This window comes from Chroicocephalus ridibundus, chromosome 6, assembly GCF_963924245.1.
Source record: "Chroicocephalus ridibundus chromosome 6, bChrRid1.1, whole genome shotgun sequence".
In the NCBI taxonomy this organism is placed as follows: Eukaryota; Metazoa; Chordata; class Aves; order Charadriiformes; family Laridae; genus Chroicocephalus; species Chroicocephalus ridibundus.
Window position 1 is genome coordinate 5,516,891 of NC_086289.1, and position 17,070 is coordinate 5,533,960.

At 45.2% G+C, this 17,070-nt stretch overlaps 1 protein-coding gene across 4 annotated transcripts in view; it reads right to left on the bottom strand.

Annotated features, from left to right (window-relative positions):
• TACC2 (transforming acidic coiled-coil containing protein 2) overlaps positions 1-17,070 on the bottom strand; it is a 151,280-nt gene that overhangs the window by 80,658 nt on the left and 53,552 nt on the right. For all 4 annotated transcript variants that reach the window (XM_063339137.1, XM_063339138.1, XM_063339139.1 and 1 more), the window contains one exon: positions 5,271-5,396. In XM_063339137.1, the coding sequence (XP_063195207.1) occupies positions 5,271-5,396 (126 nt within the window). The remainder of the gene's footprint in view (positions 1-5,270; positions 5,397-17,070) is intronic.

Here is a 17,070-nt window from a genome sequence, read left to right on the forward strand (position 1 = left end):
AATAAATAAAAATGTAAAAGCGAGCTGTTTCCTTTTTCATGCAAAGGACTTTTCCCTTTGCTAAAAATGTCTTTGTCCTAATATAGTAATAGCATCATATATATACAAAGGCGATGTGACTATATAGGGTCACACGGAGATTGGAGAAAGTAAGATTTTAAAGCAAAAAGTAAACTGCTAAAAATAAGTGAATGCTGAACATCTGTTTGGAGAGTAAACAAAGAATTGCAAAACCGAAACAATTCACAAGAGGGCCCAGCCAAGCAAGAATACCGAACGCACATAAAATTACAGACCTGATGTTATGCACACATAAAATTGACCCGTCAATTGCTTACAGTAGCACCTGTTCCCCGCTCACCCCCACCCTTCGCACAGGCCCCGCTGCCCATCTGCAGCCCTGCAGCTTCCCCCCTTTAAGTCTTCCCACATAAAATGAAACAATTTTCAGAGATATACCTTGAATAATGCCATTTCTAATGCTCTCTGCAAAGCAAAACGTGCCATCAAAATACAGGCATTTTTAGAAGAGCTCTGCTCCCTGGTCTTCACAAAGCACACGGTTTGCTTTCATGAGCTATAGTATCTGTATGTGTTAAAATCCACAAATAATTTCCCTTCATCTTTGCAAGCTTCATTTAAACGGATAAATACCGGATTCCCATAAAGACCATGCCTGCCAAGTGTCAGCTGCCTTCCTTGTGCAAGTGAGCTTGTAAAGGAGCACGGCGGAGATGCAGTTGGTACTTGCATTTTCTCTGGCATCTTGCACCAACGCGGGTGCCAGTAGGCATCCCCCTGCGTGCCGTGGGAGGTGGAGGGTAGGACAGGGTACCATGGGCTGCCTCCACTCCTTTTCCCCACTGCTGTCGCTCTGAGAAGGGTTAATATTGCCACGTAAAAATTTTGGCACTGCTCAGCATGGCTTGCAGTAGAATTGCAACAGCGTAGTGCTACTGGTCATTACCCATCCCCAGACGGGCATTACCTGCAGATGGGTGCTGCCCACTGGTGGCATAACAAGCTCACAAGGGACACGGCAGGAGCAGAGCGGCTCAGAAATGGTACAGCCTGCACAAACTGAGGCAGGGCAGCACGCCACAGCACTGCTGTCCAAAATACAGACTTTATGTCCACTTTAAACAACCCAGCCCAAGCCTGCACCAACTCTGCTACATGTACCAGTTCACGGGACTTGTACCAGCTCAGACATGAAGTGGCTATGTTAAAACCTCTTCCTCTCCACATCTCTTACTAAAACAAAATTTGCTATCAAACTTATCTTTCAATTACTAGCAAGGGCCAACTAGTGAAAGGGCCAAGTCTTCCCAGTGCACAATAAACTATACGCTGGCCAGTCTTTACCCTGTAAAGTCGAGCTCAAGCATTTCTCAAGCTCTGCCTCTGTTTATTTTTAAATAATTCTCAAAAGTCACTTTCTGACTTCTGTGCATACAGAGGCCCCTGGGTATTCCTGCCTATGCCCTGCTACCACGGAGGAGCACACCCCGAGCATCGCAGCTCCCCAGGCTGTGAACTACGTGAGCGGGAAAGGTCCACCTGCAGATAAAGCAACACAGCTTTTAGTGCACCCGACAGCACTGATCACGAATTCCCTTATGGCAGCTTAATGCGCCCTCTGCATGACAGGGGCTGGGGGAGAGGCTGGTGCAGGGCAACACACCATTTTCCAATGCCAACTCAAGTTCAGAACAGCTTTCATTGCCCAGGATTCACGACAGAGCTGTGGCAGTCCGGACTAAATGCCATGCTACAGCTCTGCAACCTCAGCTGGAGATTAAATGCAAGAGCAGAAGCTTTCCTTAGCACGTGGACAGGACCAGATTGCGCTGCCCTGCTTGTTACCTACAGCCTGACCTTAAAGACAACTCGCGCAGCAAGTGCTTTTCCAAGCTGCCATTTTTTCCCGGGCACCTGCAGGTTTTTTGCCCGCAGGATGGGCAGCAAGTTGCAAGAGAACGGGCAGACACGGCTCAGAAATGTTTAACACCTCTAACGATGGAGCCAAGCTAAGCTGTGGTCTGATACAGTCGGGGCACTTCTCTGCCTTTCCAGTCCAAACATCTCTCATGTAAAACTAAAGCCCTGCTGCAGAGCTCTGCACCTGCAGCATAAAGAGAAAGATTACAGCCAAAATTTCTCCTAGTGCAACGTGTACTGGCAAATCAGTGTGAACTTGGCCTTTCAGTTTCATTGCTAAACAAAAATGCCTGGCAGAACAACCAGTGAACTTTTTACCTAATTCTTTTCAGGGACCTCCTCTGCAGATACAGTAAATAAAATCTACTTACTGAGCAGATGATACCGTGTTGTCCCTGATCAATATGTCATCATCAGGGGAAGAGAGAGGCAGAGAGTCACCCTCAAGATGAAAACAAAGATACAGTTTCTTGACTGGACAGATGGAGGGACAACCTGATATCTTATTATGCACTGCCATCTGGAAGACATTTAGCACAAACTGACCCCTGCCTTACATGCACCATTATTTTACCCTGTCAAAGCGCACACCATCTGCATTATATGACACCCTTGATGGGGAAATACATGGAAACTTAGCAAAAGGAACTTATTAGTAAATAACTAAATATATTGGGGGAAAAACACTTTATAATTGTACTTTACTGCAGACAAACTAGAATAGCATCATGCCATCTAGTAGTGTAGTACCAGATAGAATAGCATCATGCCATCCAGTAGTGTAGTAAGGTGTAGTGGATGCGTATAACCAGAAAGCATCGACACAGAGACATGACAACGTGTGTGCAGCAGAGAATTTTTCTGCAGTCATGTTGAAAAGCAGTCGTACAGTATTTCTACACAAAATGCCAAAAAAGTAGCTTTAATATGATCATCTTACTTACATAGGCAAGAACCCGCCCCACGTCACAGGGGAAGAGAAGATGAGGGATAAGGCAATGACATGAAACAACAAACATCCTGGAAAGGCTTCCCTTGGAGAAGAAAAGCCCAGTCCCGCTATTACTGATCCTCACTGCGAGCACGATCCCATGCATTTTAAAGACTACTACTTTCATGTGCTATCAACATGATGTTGTTATCAGTTTAGGTCTGACCAAACCACAGAGAAGTCAGCAGTGTTCGTTGCTGCTGGAAGAGAGTTGCTCCATGCCTGTTTCAGACAGGAGCTAAAGCGAGGGTCCAGCTGCGCTGATATTAACCCCTCTTCTGCCGATCAGCTGCATCTGCGGGTGGGCAGAGGTGGGAACTACTGCGTTTCTCCTGCCTGGACACCAGCGACCACTTCTACAAGGCTCACAGAGAAGCTGGCAAGCACCAACAGCCTGGGCAGGAAAGGCAGGTGCAAGGAGAACAGGTAGGCTTTTATGTCTAAAGCTGAACAAGGATGCAAAATAAAGGAGAAAGGAAAACAAACAATACTGACAAGAGTTAACCTGTGCAGCTTTTAAAAAAAATAAATAAAAAAAAAAGATTAAAACCAACAAACATAGGCAAACTACCTGCCGCCAGATTGACTCCAGCTGACCACGGTGCATTTCTCTCTCACTTCCCTCCGTTTCAGGAGCTGAAAAACTACCTACTTCCACACCAAATACTCCTGGTTTGCAACTTTTTAGCACTGAACCCTTGCAAAAAATCCTTGCACTTTCACCAAGGTCAGGATACGGAAACAAGAGCCAGATCCTGCGGCTGCTGCGCAGTCTGTGTGCCCTCACCCCTACTGGGCTCAGCCACCCTGTCCGGGCCAGCGACAGCTCAGCACCAGCACTCGCAGCCTGCGCAACCGGGATGAGGCAAGGAACCCCGAGAATAACATTTGGACATTAATGGTAAAAACTTTTTAAAGACAGAAGTTATGAAGCAGATCAAAACACATGGTATAATACAATTAACTCGAAATTCCAGATCCAGATGAGAATCTGAACAGTGTGAATTCATGAGGTTTACAAGAAGCAGTAAATTAAAACTGCTCTTCCTAAATGTTTCCTAAGGTGACATTTAATCATAGACAGCTTGTGTGCCTTTTCCCCTACAAACAGCAAACTATCACCCCAAGGGCAACAGAGTCTCCTATTTCAGACTGTAGTCCAGAGACCATATATAAATCTTCCTGGCACTTTTGGTGTTGAGTCTTTTTTCACTCCTCCGCATTCAGAAAATAGCTCATAGCTGCACCTCAATTCCTGCTCCCTCTTTTCTAACTGCCCTGCTACTACGGTCAACAATCCATTAGCAAGAAAAAACAGAATTCACAAAAACCCATCAGTAACCCAATTACATTTGTTAAAAACAAAGAAACACAACACTTTGAGTAAAAACTTACAAGAACTGGAAGAAATCCACATCATTAACTTCCCACTGTAAGCTTCTCTAGATCATCTTACCCCGATTGTAGGAAAAAGTTTGTTTCCCACAGATTCCCTCAGCCAGCATTAGCGACTAACCAGCTTGGGGACTGACAGACGACCAGTACGGGCTAAAAAGCAAAGTCACCCAGCTTTTAAGGTGGTTCGAGCAAACCACGCAAGCTCCCTTCTGCCTTTGATAGCATATTATTGCTACTTTAGCTAACCGATTTAATGCTAGCTTAAATATATTGTGTATGTTTACACTCCACTGAATTCACAATGATTGAAGGGTAAACACACCCTACAAGGCTTTCTCTACTCTTGGCAGTCAAGACAAGCTCATACACCCAAAGACCTTGACAACCCAACTGCCACCAGCACAAATAAAGCAACAGTTTCCCTTCCCAGTGCAAGTAAAAGGAGACAAAAAGCCCGGTGTCCAACAGAGATGAGATACCTGAATGCTTTATAATCAGCATTATACTATTAAGGAACTTATCAAAATTAAAGAAAATGCCCAAAGGATCAGTTACCTTGTACTAACAAAAAATACATTTAAAAAAAAGTATAAGCACCTAAAAAATTATAAGGCATACGTTGCACCTTCACATGGCATGACCCTCCTATGTGCCAAAGTCATTCAATCTAAAGGAAAGGTAAATGGCATCTTCCTTTGAAGGTTTTGGTAGAGGGAAATTTAAATGCTGGTAAAGATTTCCCCTGACAGATGCTCCACCGACTACAGACAGGCTGCGCAAACCCACCAGCGACTGGCCGTACCAGACATATATCCATCCAAGAAGAGTGACAGCAATTTCTTAGCTAGCGCTGAGGCCCGTGGTCCTCCACCCGCCCACACCGGTTTGGAGCTGCTTCCCACCGCCCCAGCCTCAGCGGCTCTGTGCAGAGGTACGGTACCTTGCTGCAGTCAGCTCAGCAGCATCCACGGGGTCAGCAGTGCCATACGTCGCAGAAACAGCTAAGGGCTGCTCAGAAGGATGGAGGGGAGAAGCCAACTGTGTATCATCACCTGGCCCAGGAGGGCTGCGGAGAGAAAAGACATGGAAAACGGCAGCCTTAGAGGTTTGAATTACTGCAGAACTGTTGTCACTTGGCTGTCTGAAGCCCCCGCTGTTTAGCATGCGTATGCTAACTCCTGTGGTCAGGAATTCAGGGAAAGTTGGTCGTTTTAATATAAGTTGCTTTTGTGCACAGCTCTACTGTTCCCACCAGCCTGAAGTCGCTGGATTTTTGTCTGCGTTACAACTGCAGGAGCAATGAGAGAGCACAATCCAACAGCAAACGAAGCCCATTTTGATTCTGATTTTAAAAAGCAAATGAGAAAACGAGCTACTGCTTGAACAAGAGAAACAGCGAGACTTCCTTGCTCAGAAACCACGTAACAGACGGAGAGCTCGAGCTCAGCTTCCACCTGCCACGGAGCTGCATCGGTGGGAGGAGCAGGTCAGCCAAAGGTGTGGCAGGTCCTGCAGGGAGCACAGGCAGGAGACACTCAGCCTTGTCCCATTGCCAGGAAAAGCAGGGTGCAGCCGAGTACCCGCACCTGGCTAAAAGAAAACAATTTGGAAACACGCCCTCAAATCAATCGGGAAAGGAGCCTTGCTGCAGAAGGGGGTTTGTTTAACAGACACCCCCTGAAAGCAATAGTTTTGTTGCCTACTTCAACCTGACTTTCCTACGTGGCCACCCAGACGCTGGGGCCCTGGAAGTGTCAGTTTTTCCCTAAAACTCAGCAAAATCCTCACGTTTTTGTAAAACATAAAATCTGACCTTTAATTGGGATTCCAACTTCACATCTGCGGATTCACCCAACAGGCTCAGTTTTGAGATGCCACTTTCCTGAACACCCTCCTGTCCATGTTGTTTCCGATACTACCCCGTGAACACAACCCTGTACGGAGGTGGATTTGAGCAGAAGTATATAAACTTAAAACTGTCACTCAGCATTTGGCCTTTCAGCTTAGAAATAAAAATCCCTAAATCACGGAACTCAGCTTTAACACGGGATGATTACTTCCTTATCTAACTGCAAATCCAGTGGTTCACTGTGATTCTCTACTGTAGTTTAATTTTGTTTCAAAGAACATAACAAGGAGTTAAACCGCACTATAATAATGTCCGTGTCATTCCGGTAACAGACTGAAGGCTACCATCTGAATACACTCACATTTCACAACTTTTATCTAAAAGATTCTGTAAAGTAACACGTTCCTATGGGAAAAATGATTTGTCAAGCTTGTTTTCACATTTTTTATTTTATTTTTAATTGATTACATGTGTGGTCCTTTGTAAGCCAGTGTTTCTGCTTTTCATTTCCAGGGGTTTCACAGCACCGCTCTGCACTCGGTCCAGTTCGTTTGTCCATGGCTTCCCTGCCAAGCCAAGGGCCATTCTCCCCTCCGTTACACCAACACAAACAAGAGTAGGGTTAAGCCACTGCACCGACTGCAGTTCTCAGCTGACGACCTAGAACATTATTTTTTAAATTTACAATATCACTTTTATCTAATTACAATACTAAGCAATTAACTGTCCACATGTTCTCTGGTTTAACCACACCTGAGGGCTCGGCCTGTTGTAGGAAGCTTTGAGCTAAGATGTTTACGAGTTCTAAAGTCCTCTGGATTATTAGTATAACAGGACCGGTTTTCGCTCATCGCCAGGAGTTGCATATACTGGTAGCACAAACTGGGGTGCCCCCTCTGCTTTGCCTTAAAATAAGCGTTTAGAAATCAGAGCTTGACGACAGGACGTGGAAACTTCTTTCTGATATACCTAAGGAGGGAAACGCAGACGGGCAGGTCTTGTTCTGGCTACTGACAGAGCACCAAGGGTCTTTCCTGGGAACATACAGAACGCACAGCACAAGCTAAAACTGCAAGTGAAGCTGTTGTACTGGTGTGCCCCAACCTGGTGAGAAGCGAAGCGTCTGCCTGCTGCCACTCGCCGCTCCCAGACAGCGATTTTCATACGGGCTACAGACAAGGTAACTTGAAACTGGGGCTTGGGGAGGTGATGGCGAAGCTGCTCATTGCCAAGCCACCCTGCCCTGTGCGCCACAAACAATGAAGCGATCCAAAAGCTGCTCAGACTCGTTCCACAACTGACATTCCTGGGCATCACAACCGCCTTTCGCCTCGCAGGCGCCTGCCACCAGGTCCCTGCTCGAAGTCCTCTCCAGCAGCCAGCCTTTTCGGTCAGTTTGTTTCAAGAGTCGAACCCTGTAAAAAAAGACCACGAGCTTTTTCCATTCCATTGCCCGAGTTCTGGGTGAAGCCTGGGAGAGGATGTACTTAAAATGACTTCCAAATTCTACTTATAACAAGCATGACTGAAATACTTTTCAAAGGAAAATACCTCACAGTTTAACAAGCAGTTGCTGACTAACAGCTGCAGCGAGCACACTAAATGCAGCCCAAAGACCAAGGGGTCCAGTCCGTTGTTAGTGTGTCACAAGTGAAAGGCTTTGCCCATCCGGTGTCCTTAGGCTCTTGAGTTTCCCTATTTCACTTTTAAGGCCTCTTAAAAGGGATTTTCCAAGTCGCTGTTAGAAGGCAGGTATGCAAATAGCAAGTTTCAGACAAAGCTTGACCCATATCTGTCATTAAATATCAGTGAATGAATGAGAAACAACTGCATAAACCTATGTAATTCCTTCTGTTTAAACAGAGGAGGTCTGACCACTGTCTATGTAAGAACCAAGGCAGGAAATGTATTTAAAACACATAAAAGAGCACAGCTTTACACACGTGGACGCTGAGGCAGGCAGGGTCAGCTCCTCGGCGCCAGCCCAGGAACACGGCGAGGGCGAGGTGCTCTCCAGGTTCTCTGGTGGCTCCATTGGTTGCTCTCCTACTGACATCAGCAAGATGCAAACCTTAAAACCCCAATTTCGTCCTAAAGTTTTAAAATGTTCTGACACTGGTGCTGGAGACGGAAGGCAGCTATGGGTCTTGGCGTTTTCTCCCTGTCCATGTTTTTCCAATCAGGAGCTCTGGATGTGGCTCCCTTTGAACAGTCAACAACAGCTCCAAGCTTACTCCAAGGGGAAACCAATAAGCAGTTCAAGCCCTATCTCCTAGTCCCAAACATTTGGTTGCTTTTAATGAGATAACGGTAAGATTTATAGATCCTGCTCTTACTCCAGAAATCTCTGGAAAATGGCACCAACAACCGCAAGGCAGGACTGAGCTCTCAGCACTCGCATCACCCATTATTTTGTTTTCTTCGAGAAACAAGATGTTGCTCATTGGGTACAACAAGGCTGATAGACAAAATCCTCTAGATTTCATACTTGGTTTTGTAACAACTTGGGCCAGAGAGTCCATTTTTTGAGCCTCAGTTCACACGTGCATAAGAAAAAACATTAATTAATCACAGACAAATATTGAGATGATTTGCTATTTCTGATACGTTCTTACAGAGCAATTCTTTGCAAGGGAAAGAGATCACTGGAACATGAGTTCCAATTCATTCATTCATTCAAACGCATTATACCTTGCAAAATTTCAGCTGTTTTATTAATTCCTTCATAATATGCATTTTTACCTTCTCATACTTTATTCTGTAGCTTATCTCATACATTCATTGAAATAAACTTCATGCACAGAAAATCCAACAATAACCTGCTGTAGTAACTCTATGCACCTTTGGTATTTCTGCTCTTTAAAAGTATTTTCATGATTATTGGGACTCCTGTCAAGAGAATTTAGCAGAGTAGGAGGTAAGAAGCTATTTCTCAGATTAGAAATCAACATTACTGCTATCAGAAACTAAAACTAATCTTTCTCAGGAAACAGCTCGGGACCGCTGCATAAGCTACCAGCACAGGATTAAAACCAAACAAAACCCTCTTTTTTTTTTTTTTCCCCTGTGCTACTTCTTGTGAGGTAATTTAAGAACAATTTAAATATTAATAGAATTTTAGGAAAAATATGAGATGCCAAGATTGAAATGGAAAGCCTGGCTTTATTTCCCAATGAACTGAGGGGACATCCATGCAACCAAATGATGTCCCCACGGGACACGTCCACACGCCAGCAATGGGTTTAAAAGCTCAGGCGCAGCAATGACTGGAAGTCACTGGTTACTTTTGCTGGCTGCTATGCTCAGATACAACCAAGTCTTGACTTTTACCAGCTAAACACACACTCAGAGTCAAAAGTTCAAGTTTTGGGAAATATCCTGCCTTTTGTAAGCCCAACAAAGATTTACTTATGCGTTTAAATATGTGATTTTGGAAAAATCTCTCAAATTCCTTTTATACTCTGAAGGAGAAACTATGCCTTAAGTGCCTCCCATCAGCACTTTGTATTTACACTGCGGGACCTTCTGCACACCTCAGCCAGGCTGAGTCCTGCTGAGCTGGGCGCTCTACAAACACAGTAACGAAGGTATCCAAGAGATGAAGCGGCATGTGTTAATTAAACAAATAAAACCACTGTCATGCAGGCGACACGTGAGTTTGATGTACAGTAATGTGGATGGCAGCATTTCTACACTTACGGAAAAAAAGAACTTGCCACCAACATACCAGAACTGGCTCCCGGGAGAATTATCTCAGTGTCTGAGATTTACATGCGCTTCCTCCGAGCCGGACTCGAGCACTCGGCAGAACGGGTGTGGACACTGGGTGACCGTGCTCAGGGAGAGCCAGCCCAGCCCACCGCGGCTAGGGCAGCACCTGAGTCACATCTGTCCCCAAGGAAGGGAACTGCCATCATCCTGGCTGAGCAACAGGAACCAGCTGCACAGAACACGCGACCGCCAAGCTCCGGACACAAGGCTGTGCTTCCAGCAACAAGGGAGTCCTTTATCTTACTGCAAATTTCCCTACCGAGAAAGTAAGAAGGGAAAACAAATGCAGAAACTCATTCTGGAGAAACAAAAGTTATCTTTTCAAAGGCTTCCTGAAGGCAATACCCCACCTATGAAAAGCAACCCCAGGAAGGCAGCTGCCCAGCAGCTGGTGATGCCGGCAGGTAAATCCCAATCCCCCAGCCCAGTGGGACAATAGTGCTATCGCGGTCCGGCAATCCCCGCACGTGACGACGGAGAGTCATTCTCGGATGCCATACTTTGCTGGCAGTGCTGGTGGAAATCCTGACAAGATAGAGAAGTTATCTTGGCAGGGGATGGCGTTTAGTCACACATTACCTGAGGGCCTGGACTTCCTCTCTCGCCCAACCCTTCTCGCTTAGAAGTCCCTTAATTTTTGTAACACGTGTATGCAGATTGATCATGGATGTGCTTAGTCATAACCATAAAACAGAAAAATGTATTTTCTTTTCCCTGAGTATTCTACATTGCTGTGGTCACACCATAACCTAAATGTTACGGTGAGTTATTACATTAAACAAACAAATACAATTATTTTAGATTAAAAGACTTAAGGCGACTGAAACACACGTTACAGTACTACTTCCTTCGCAAGCTATAAGAGGGACAACAGAAAGCCACATAAAAGTCTTAAAAGTATAAATCACGCCTGCACAGGATGAATAAGCATATTTGCTGTAATAACTGTCAACCATTATAAAAAGCCCATAACGTCACCACCGTGCAGCTTTTAGAGCCTCTGAAGGGCTCTCAGTCACGTCCTGGTGTCATTGCTGCAGAATTAAAAGTTTCCAAATTCCAGCTACTAAACCTGAACCAGAAGTTTCTCAGTGCGATCACACACACCCCGGCAAAGTCTCCTCACCCGCTGACACTCTGGCCGAGCAGAAACCCTAACCGCAAGCCACGGCTGGAGCCACAAAACCATCCCGGCTCTTTCTTGGGGGGAAGGAGAGTTAATCCTCTCCCGGAGCTGGAGGCAGCGCTGTGTGAGCAGGAGGGCGTTTTACCCGGCAGAAGCGTTACTTTTCAAAAAGTTGTTCAAAGGAAAGAAAAAAGAAGGGGGGGGGGGAAAGTACAATAATCTTTTGCGAGAGAGAAAAGCGGTGGTAAACAACAGCTAACTTTTAATTTCAGATGCAGGCTGGAGCTGCACGTTGCTTTTGTTATTTCTTTGGCGAACTTCCCCCCTCACAAGTGTCTACTTACCAAGGCCAGGAAATAATCACCAGCTTCGCTCTTCTCAGTCATCCTCGCTTCCAACACAACAGCCCGCAACAGGCCTTTTTTTTAAGCCGAATTCCCTCCGTTTCCACCATCCCCGGGGTCGGGAGCAGCGAACTCCGCCGCACGCCGAGCCCAGCCCCGGCCGCCGCCGCTTTGGGGGAAGGCTGGAGCGTACAAAAGGAGTAGGAGCTTTGGAGCTCTTTCTCGGAGGCTCCTCCCATGAGTTTCCCCGAGGAAAGGCCACAACCATCGAGCCTGCCTCGCCCCGCGTCCTCCCCCGCCGGGGTCGGGTCCCTCCGGGGCGGCTGAGCCGCCCCGGAGGGACCCGACCCCGGCGGGGGAGGACGCGGGGCGCATCCCGGAGCGCTTACAGCAAGCGGAGAGATGGGGGACACACACACACACAGGACCCACAGACGATTATCTCCTAACGTTTTAAACCCCACTTCAGCAGAGCCTTGCTTCACTGAGGGTGTTTGGCAACTTTTAAAAAGTCTCAGGACGCAGGGAAAAGTTTTTAACCGCTTCCTCTCAAAACTTTTTTTTTTTTCTTTTTTTTGAGAGATGTAAATCTGAGACAAATCTTTTTTATTCCTACTTTAATTCTTGTGTTAAGGAGGGGCACGAAGATGCTCAGAGGGCTGGAGCCCCTCTGCTGGGAGGACAGGCTGAGAGAGCTGGGGGGGTTCAGCCTGGAGAAGAGAAGGCTCCGGGGAGACCTTAGAGCCCCTTCCAGTCCCTAAAGGGGCTCCAGGAAAGCTGGGGAGGGACTCTGGATCAGGGAGTGTGATGATAGGATGAGGGGTAATGGTTTTAAACTGGAAGAGGGGAGATTTAGATTAGATATCAGGAAGAAATTTTTCACTCTGAGGTTGGTGAGCCCCTGGCCCAGGTTGCCCAGAGAAGCTGTGGCTGCCCCATCCCTGGAGGGGTTCAAGGCCAGGTTGGACGGGGCTTGGAGCAACCTGGGCTGGTAGGAGGTGTCCCTGCCCAGGGCAGGGGGTGGAACAAGATAGTCTTTCAGGTCCCTTCCAACTCTAACCATTCTATGATTCCAGCTCCTAAAGTCACGTGGGTTTTCTTATAGGTAAAAAACCTATAAGAAAATGGAGCAGTCTTAATTAGTTGCATGTCCCTTAGGTTTCCTATGGGTTTATTACAACACAAAAGAATGGCTTCCCAGGTAATTAAGTCTTTGCATCGAGATACACCAAATTGCATACACAAGCTGCCAGCACCCAAGGAATTAACTGAGTCTCTGTACCGAGGGAGATCATTATCATGTTTATAACATGTCATATAATAACTATAGACTAAAAGTCTATACTATCTATCCCACAGCAAGACTGTGGGATTCATTGCTTACCAAATGCCCAATCGAGATATTTCAGATAAAATGCTGGAGTTACAGAGACTGAACTTAGCTGAGTTGGGGCTTCCTGGATGACTCCATGTGCAGTCCGCCCGAACTCTGGACATTCAACTGTGGTGCCAGCTACTCCTGCTTGGGTGACAAAACCAACTTTTCACCTTCTTCAGAACTCAGTCCAACTCTTAGCAGGACTGTGCATCTCCTTTTAACGTCTGGGTACAGTACTGATACCAGTTGGACCTCTCAAAGCATCAATTCAGAACTGAGCCTGAGGTGGAAAAAGGAATTCATCAGTTTTGGTTTAGTTTGGTTTTTGAGTCTTGAACTGTTTCTCCTTCTAGTACTTGTTCGATTTTCTATGAGCAAAAGGAGGGAACATATTTTTGCCCAGGCAAATTTTGTGTTAGAGGAGAGCGTTCACATCTAGTCTGAAAGCAGATGACAGGGATTTCCCCTAGATGTGCTCATTGCTGCTTTTAACAATTCCGATACCTGTACAGGAAACAGGAGAATATACCAAATGACCCCCGGAGACCAAATCAGATACTGTAACGGGTGAAAATGCTGAAAAACAGGTAGACTACCGACATCACCTGGGCTGCAAAATCTGGCTCATCAAGGGGTAAGTACCACGTACGGCACTATACACTGCGGAGAGTTCACTTATTTGCAGGACCGGGAGCCAGTAGCACCCACTCTGACAGCAAGGATTCAGATCAGGCAGCGAGTTAAAGTTTCTGGGGAGAGCAGCTCACAAATCCTGCCTCCCAAGCAGCAGGAAACCAGGCATGGAAAAAGTTACCATGATTTCTGATACAGGTACAGGCATTCGGCCACCCTCTCATTTGGAGGGGGGAATTAAACTCTCTTGTCATCTGGAAACCATTTCACAAATAGCTTCTGCAGGTACAACAGCCCTGAGGAGGAGGGAGACCCCGGAGAGAATAAGATTCATTAAAAGAAATTTTGATTTTCTTTGCAAGCAGCACTTCAGTCTGGCACAAAGCTGTGGACACAGACTAGCTATGTTCCTGCTAACAAAACCAAATTTAGCATTTTTGGAATTAAACTGTAATTTTGCTGAAATAACATGCCTCTCCCTGTTTATCCATTAGCCTCTTGCTGTACCAAAACCCTTTCACCCACTGCTAAGCAATCTCAACCCACCTTTGTCGCTAAAACATTTCCACTTTCCTCCCAGTGCCCTCTGCTACTTAAACATGGGAAAACTGGTACGCAGGAACTCCAGGAACACAGTGCTAAGGTGTACTTGATTATCCGATTTTCCTGTGAGAATTAATTGATCTGTGTTAATAGAAGGCTTGGGGGAGGAGAGAGGAAACAAGCTGTAAAGCAACAGGAAAACAAGAGAGGAGCAACCTCCCGGCAAGGCTGGGGAGAAAATTACAGGAGAGGGGCTGATTTGGGGCTGCAGCCTGCAGTGACGGGCTGTCTGGCTCAGGCTGGGAGCCCGCAGATCAAAGAGCCACAAAAGAAAGTCTTGCAAAAGATTTCTCCGGAGGGCCAAAGCTGGATAGGAGCGGTGAGCACGCTGATGAGAGGGACTCGGCAGCAGGAGACATCCGGCAGGATGGCCCTGCTGGAGTCCAGGCCCTTCCCTAGCTCCCAGGGAACAGTTAGCCTCAAGGAAAGGCCAGAAAGCAAATATTGGGGGGGTTGGTTTGGGGTTTTTGTTTTGTTTTTTTGTTTGTTTGTTTGGGGTTTTTTGTTGTTTGTTTGTTTTTTGTTTTGTTTTTTTTTTAATGTAGATCCCAAACGTTTTCCAATAACACCAGTATTTTGTGTTTGGGTGAAGGATTTTATTTTTGCTGGATCCCCACTTTTTCCTTTTCTATATGTGTCCATGAAAATAATATTAACTAAGGTATATGCGAGAAGTTAGGTTGCAGTCTCAGGGGTGGAGGAAATCCCAGAAGAAATAATTGTCTTTCTAGTTTGTCAATGCTCAGTAGTTCACCACGCATGTACAATGAAGTTCCTGTGGTGACACTGTAGTTACCTGATATTACATAGGCACGTGGTGCTGGAAGGCACAAGATATATATATATAAGTGTATGTGTGGGGGGGTGTATATATACACACACACACACACACACACAAACTTCACCCCAGCTTCCACATCGCATACCACTCCTAACTGCAGGACCAACACATGGATATTGACCTCAGCCGCGCAAGATTTTTATCCTATACTCGGGAAGATAGGATATTTCATTACAGAAAAATTAAAGGTGCTCAAGTTCAGTACCTTCAGAAGCGCTGGATTCCAGGGCACCAGTTTAGGTTGCATTTTAGGTCTGGTCTATGACTTGTGAAATGTCGTCAGAGACCTCATCATTGCAGCTGTGCTCCATGGTCAGGGTGCTTTTAGACTGCGGCGGACACCTGGTGAAAGCCTCGGATGGACACCATACGGCTAGTGGTGACCCACTCTGCCCGGCTCCTGTGAATTCCATCTGAGGGGTTTTCCCATAAACCACGTCACTTTGGCCGAATCAAAGGACTTGAGGGGGGGAAATGAGTCAGCCCTCAAAAAAACCATGAAAAACCCATGAAATTGGCTTGGAAAGAATGTTACATTAAATAAATGTTAAAAAAACCCCACAACCAACCAAACAAAAACCCAAAACAAAACAACCCACGCAGTTTTTCTTTTAAATTTGCATTCTGTTTTTTGAGAATACAGGATGAACTCAGATCAGACTGTCAAGTCTGTCCCTGTAAGCATGAAACAAGGCTTGCTCTTTTCCAGCTCTAAAGTGACGTTAAGATTATCCCTGTCTATAGGCAAATGCAAATATTTGTGATAAACTTGCAAAAAACAAAGAGGCAAACCAGCAATGCCTATGTTTGTTCTGAACAATAAGGCTGCACCATGCAACTAACCTGTAAGAAAAGGTGCGTGTGTGGTTTTAAATCGTTGTTTGTGAAAACTAAGTGCCCATTTTTAAGGCCGTTTGCAACAACGAAAACCACGCCAACGTACTTCCGTTTTTTTTAAAATTAAAGAGGAGTTTCTCTCTTGCGTTTCCTAAGCAGAGGTTCACAGTCAGACACTCTGCAAAACCACAGACCCAATTAGCTGCAGCGCAGCTTGGCGGAGGTATCCACGCTGCTTCTGTAACAAACACCTGAACTTTATATTCCCACTACTTTCCACATACAAATTGCCCGCAACCACCATTTGCGGTGGTTGAAAATTAGGTTGTGCAAGTGCCAGCGATTTTTATTGGCGAGGCTTTGGGATGGCAGTCTCTTTAAATTCTCAGACTTTTACTTTAACCTTCTGCTTTCAAATAAAGGAAAGTTCAATGTTAAACCCATTGCACTGTGGAGGATCAAAGTGATGAGAAACTGACATTTTGCAAATTTTCAAATAAATAAGGTCGATCTTTAGAAAACCCTAGGCCAGACTCGAAGCCTTACAAATTCCAGTGATAACTTCTCTAGCAAACCAATTTTATTTGGGGTTTCTACCAGAAGAACAAGATTTGAAGAATGCTGTGTGAAACAGAAGTTTCATGTACCATCACAGCACTCAAAAAAAGAAAAAAAAAAAAAAAAAAAGGATGATGTGAATAATCTTGGAGATTTTCAAATATTCAGCATGAATTAACTACATTTTGACTCATTTAATGGCTCTGTTGAGAAGGGGAGATGGAAGTTTTAAGTATCCATTTATTTTCATGACAGCTAATTTTTTTTCCATAGCTGTTAGAAATACATACATGCTTTTTGCTTTCATTCCAGGAAACAAATCCAGTCTTCTCTGTCTGCTGCAGAGTTATTCTTAGCTGGCTTTGATATTTCTATCAGCTAGGAGAGCATAACAATGTTATCATGCTAACAAATTCCAAAGATTTTACATAAGCTCTTGAATGCCTTAAAAAAAAAAAAAAAAAAAGGCTTTATTGATTACACTGTTTGTGTTTCGTTAGCCAAAGGAGCTAGGAAAAATAGGCTGACAAAGAATAAAAAAGCAGTTTGATGAGTTTCAGTTTCACGAAGCAAGTGCTCCTCCGTGTTTTTCAGAGCATCATTTACAAAGAGAAGCCAAGCTTTACAGCTTTGACGTTGGAAAACACCAGGTAGTTCAGGCCAACAAATCATTTAAATCTTACTTGCCTACCTACAGCCTATTTTCTTAATTTGATTTTTTTATCAGTTGAAACAATTAGACACCCCCCTTATTTAAGCAGAGCAGGATAAGTGGGAGTATAGCGCTTCTAGGACGGTCT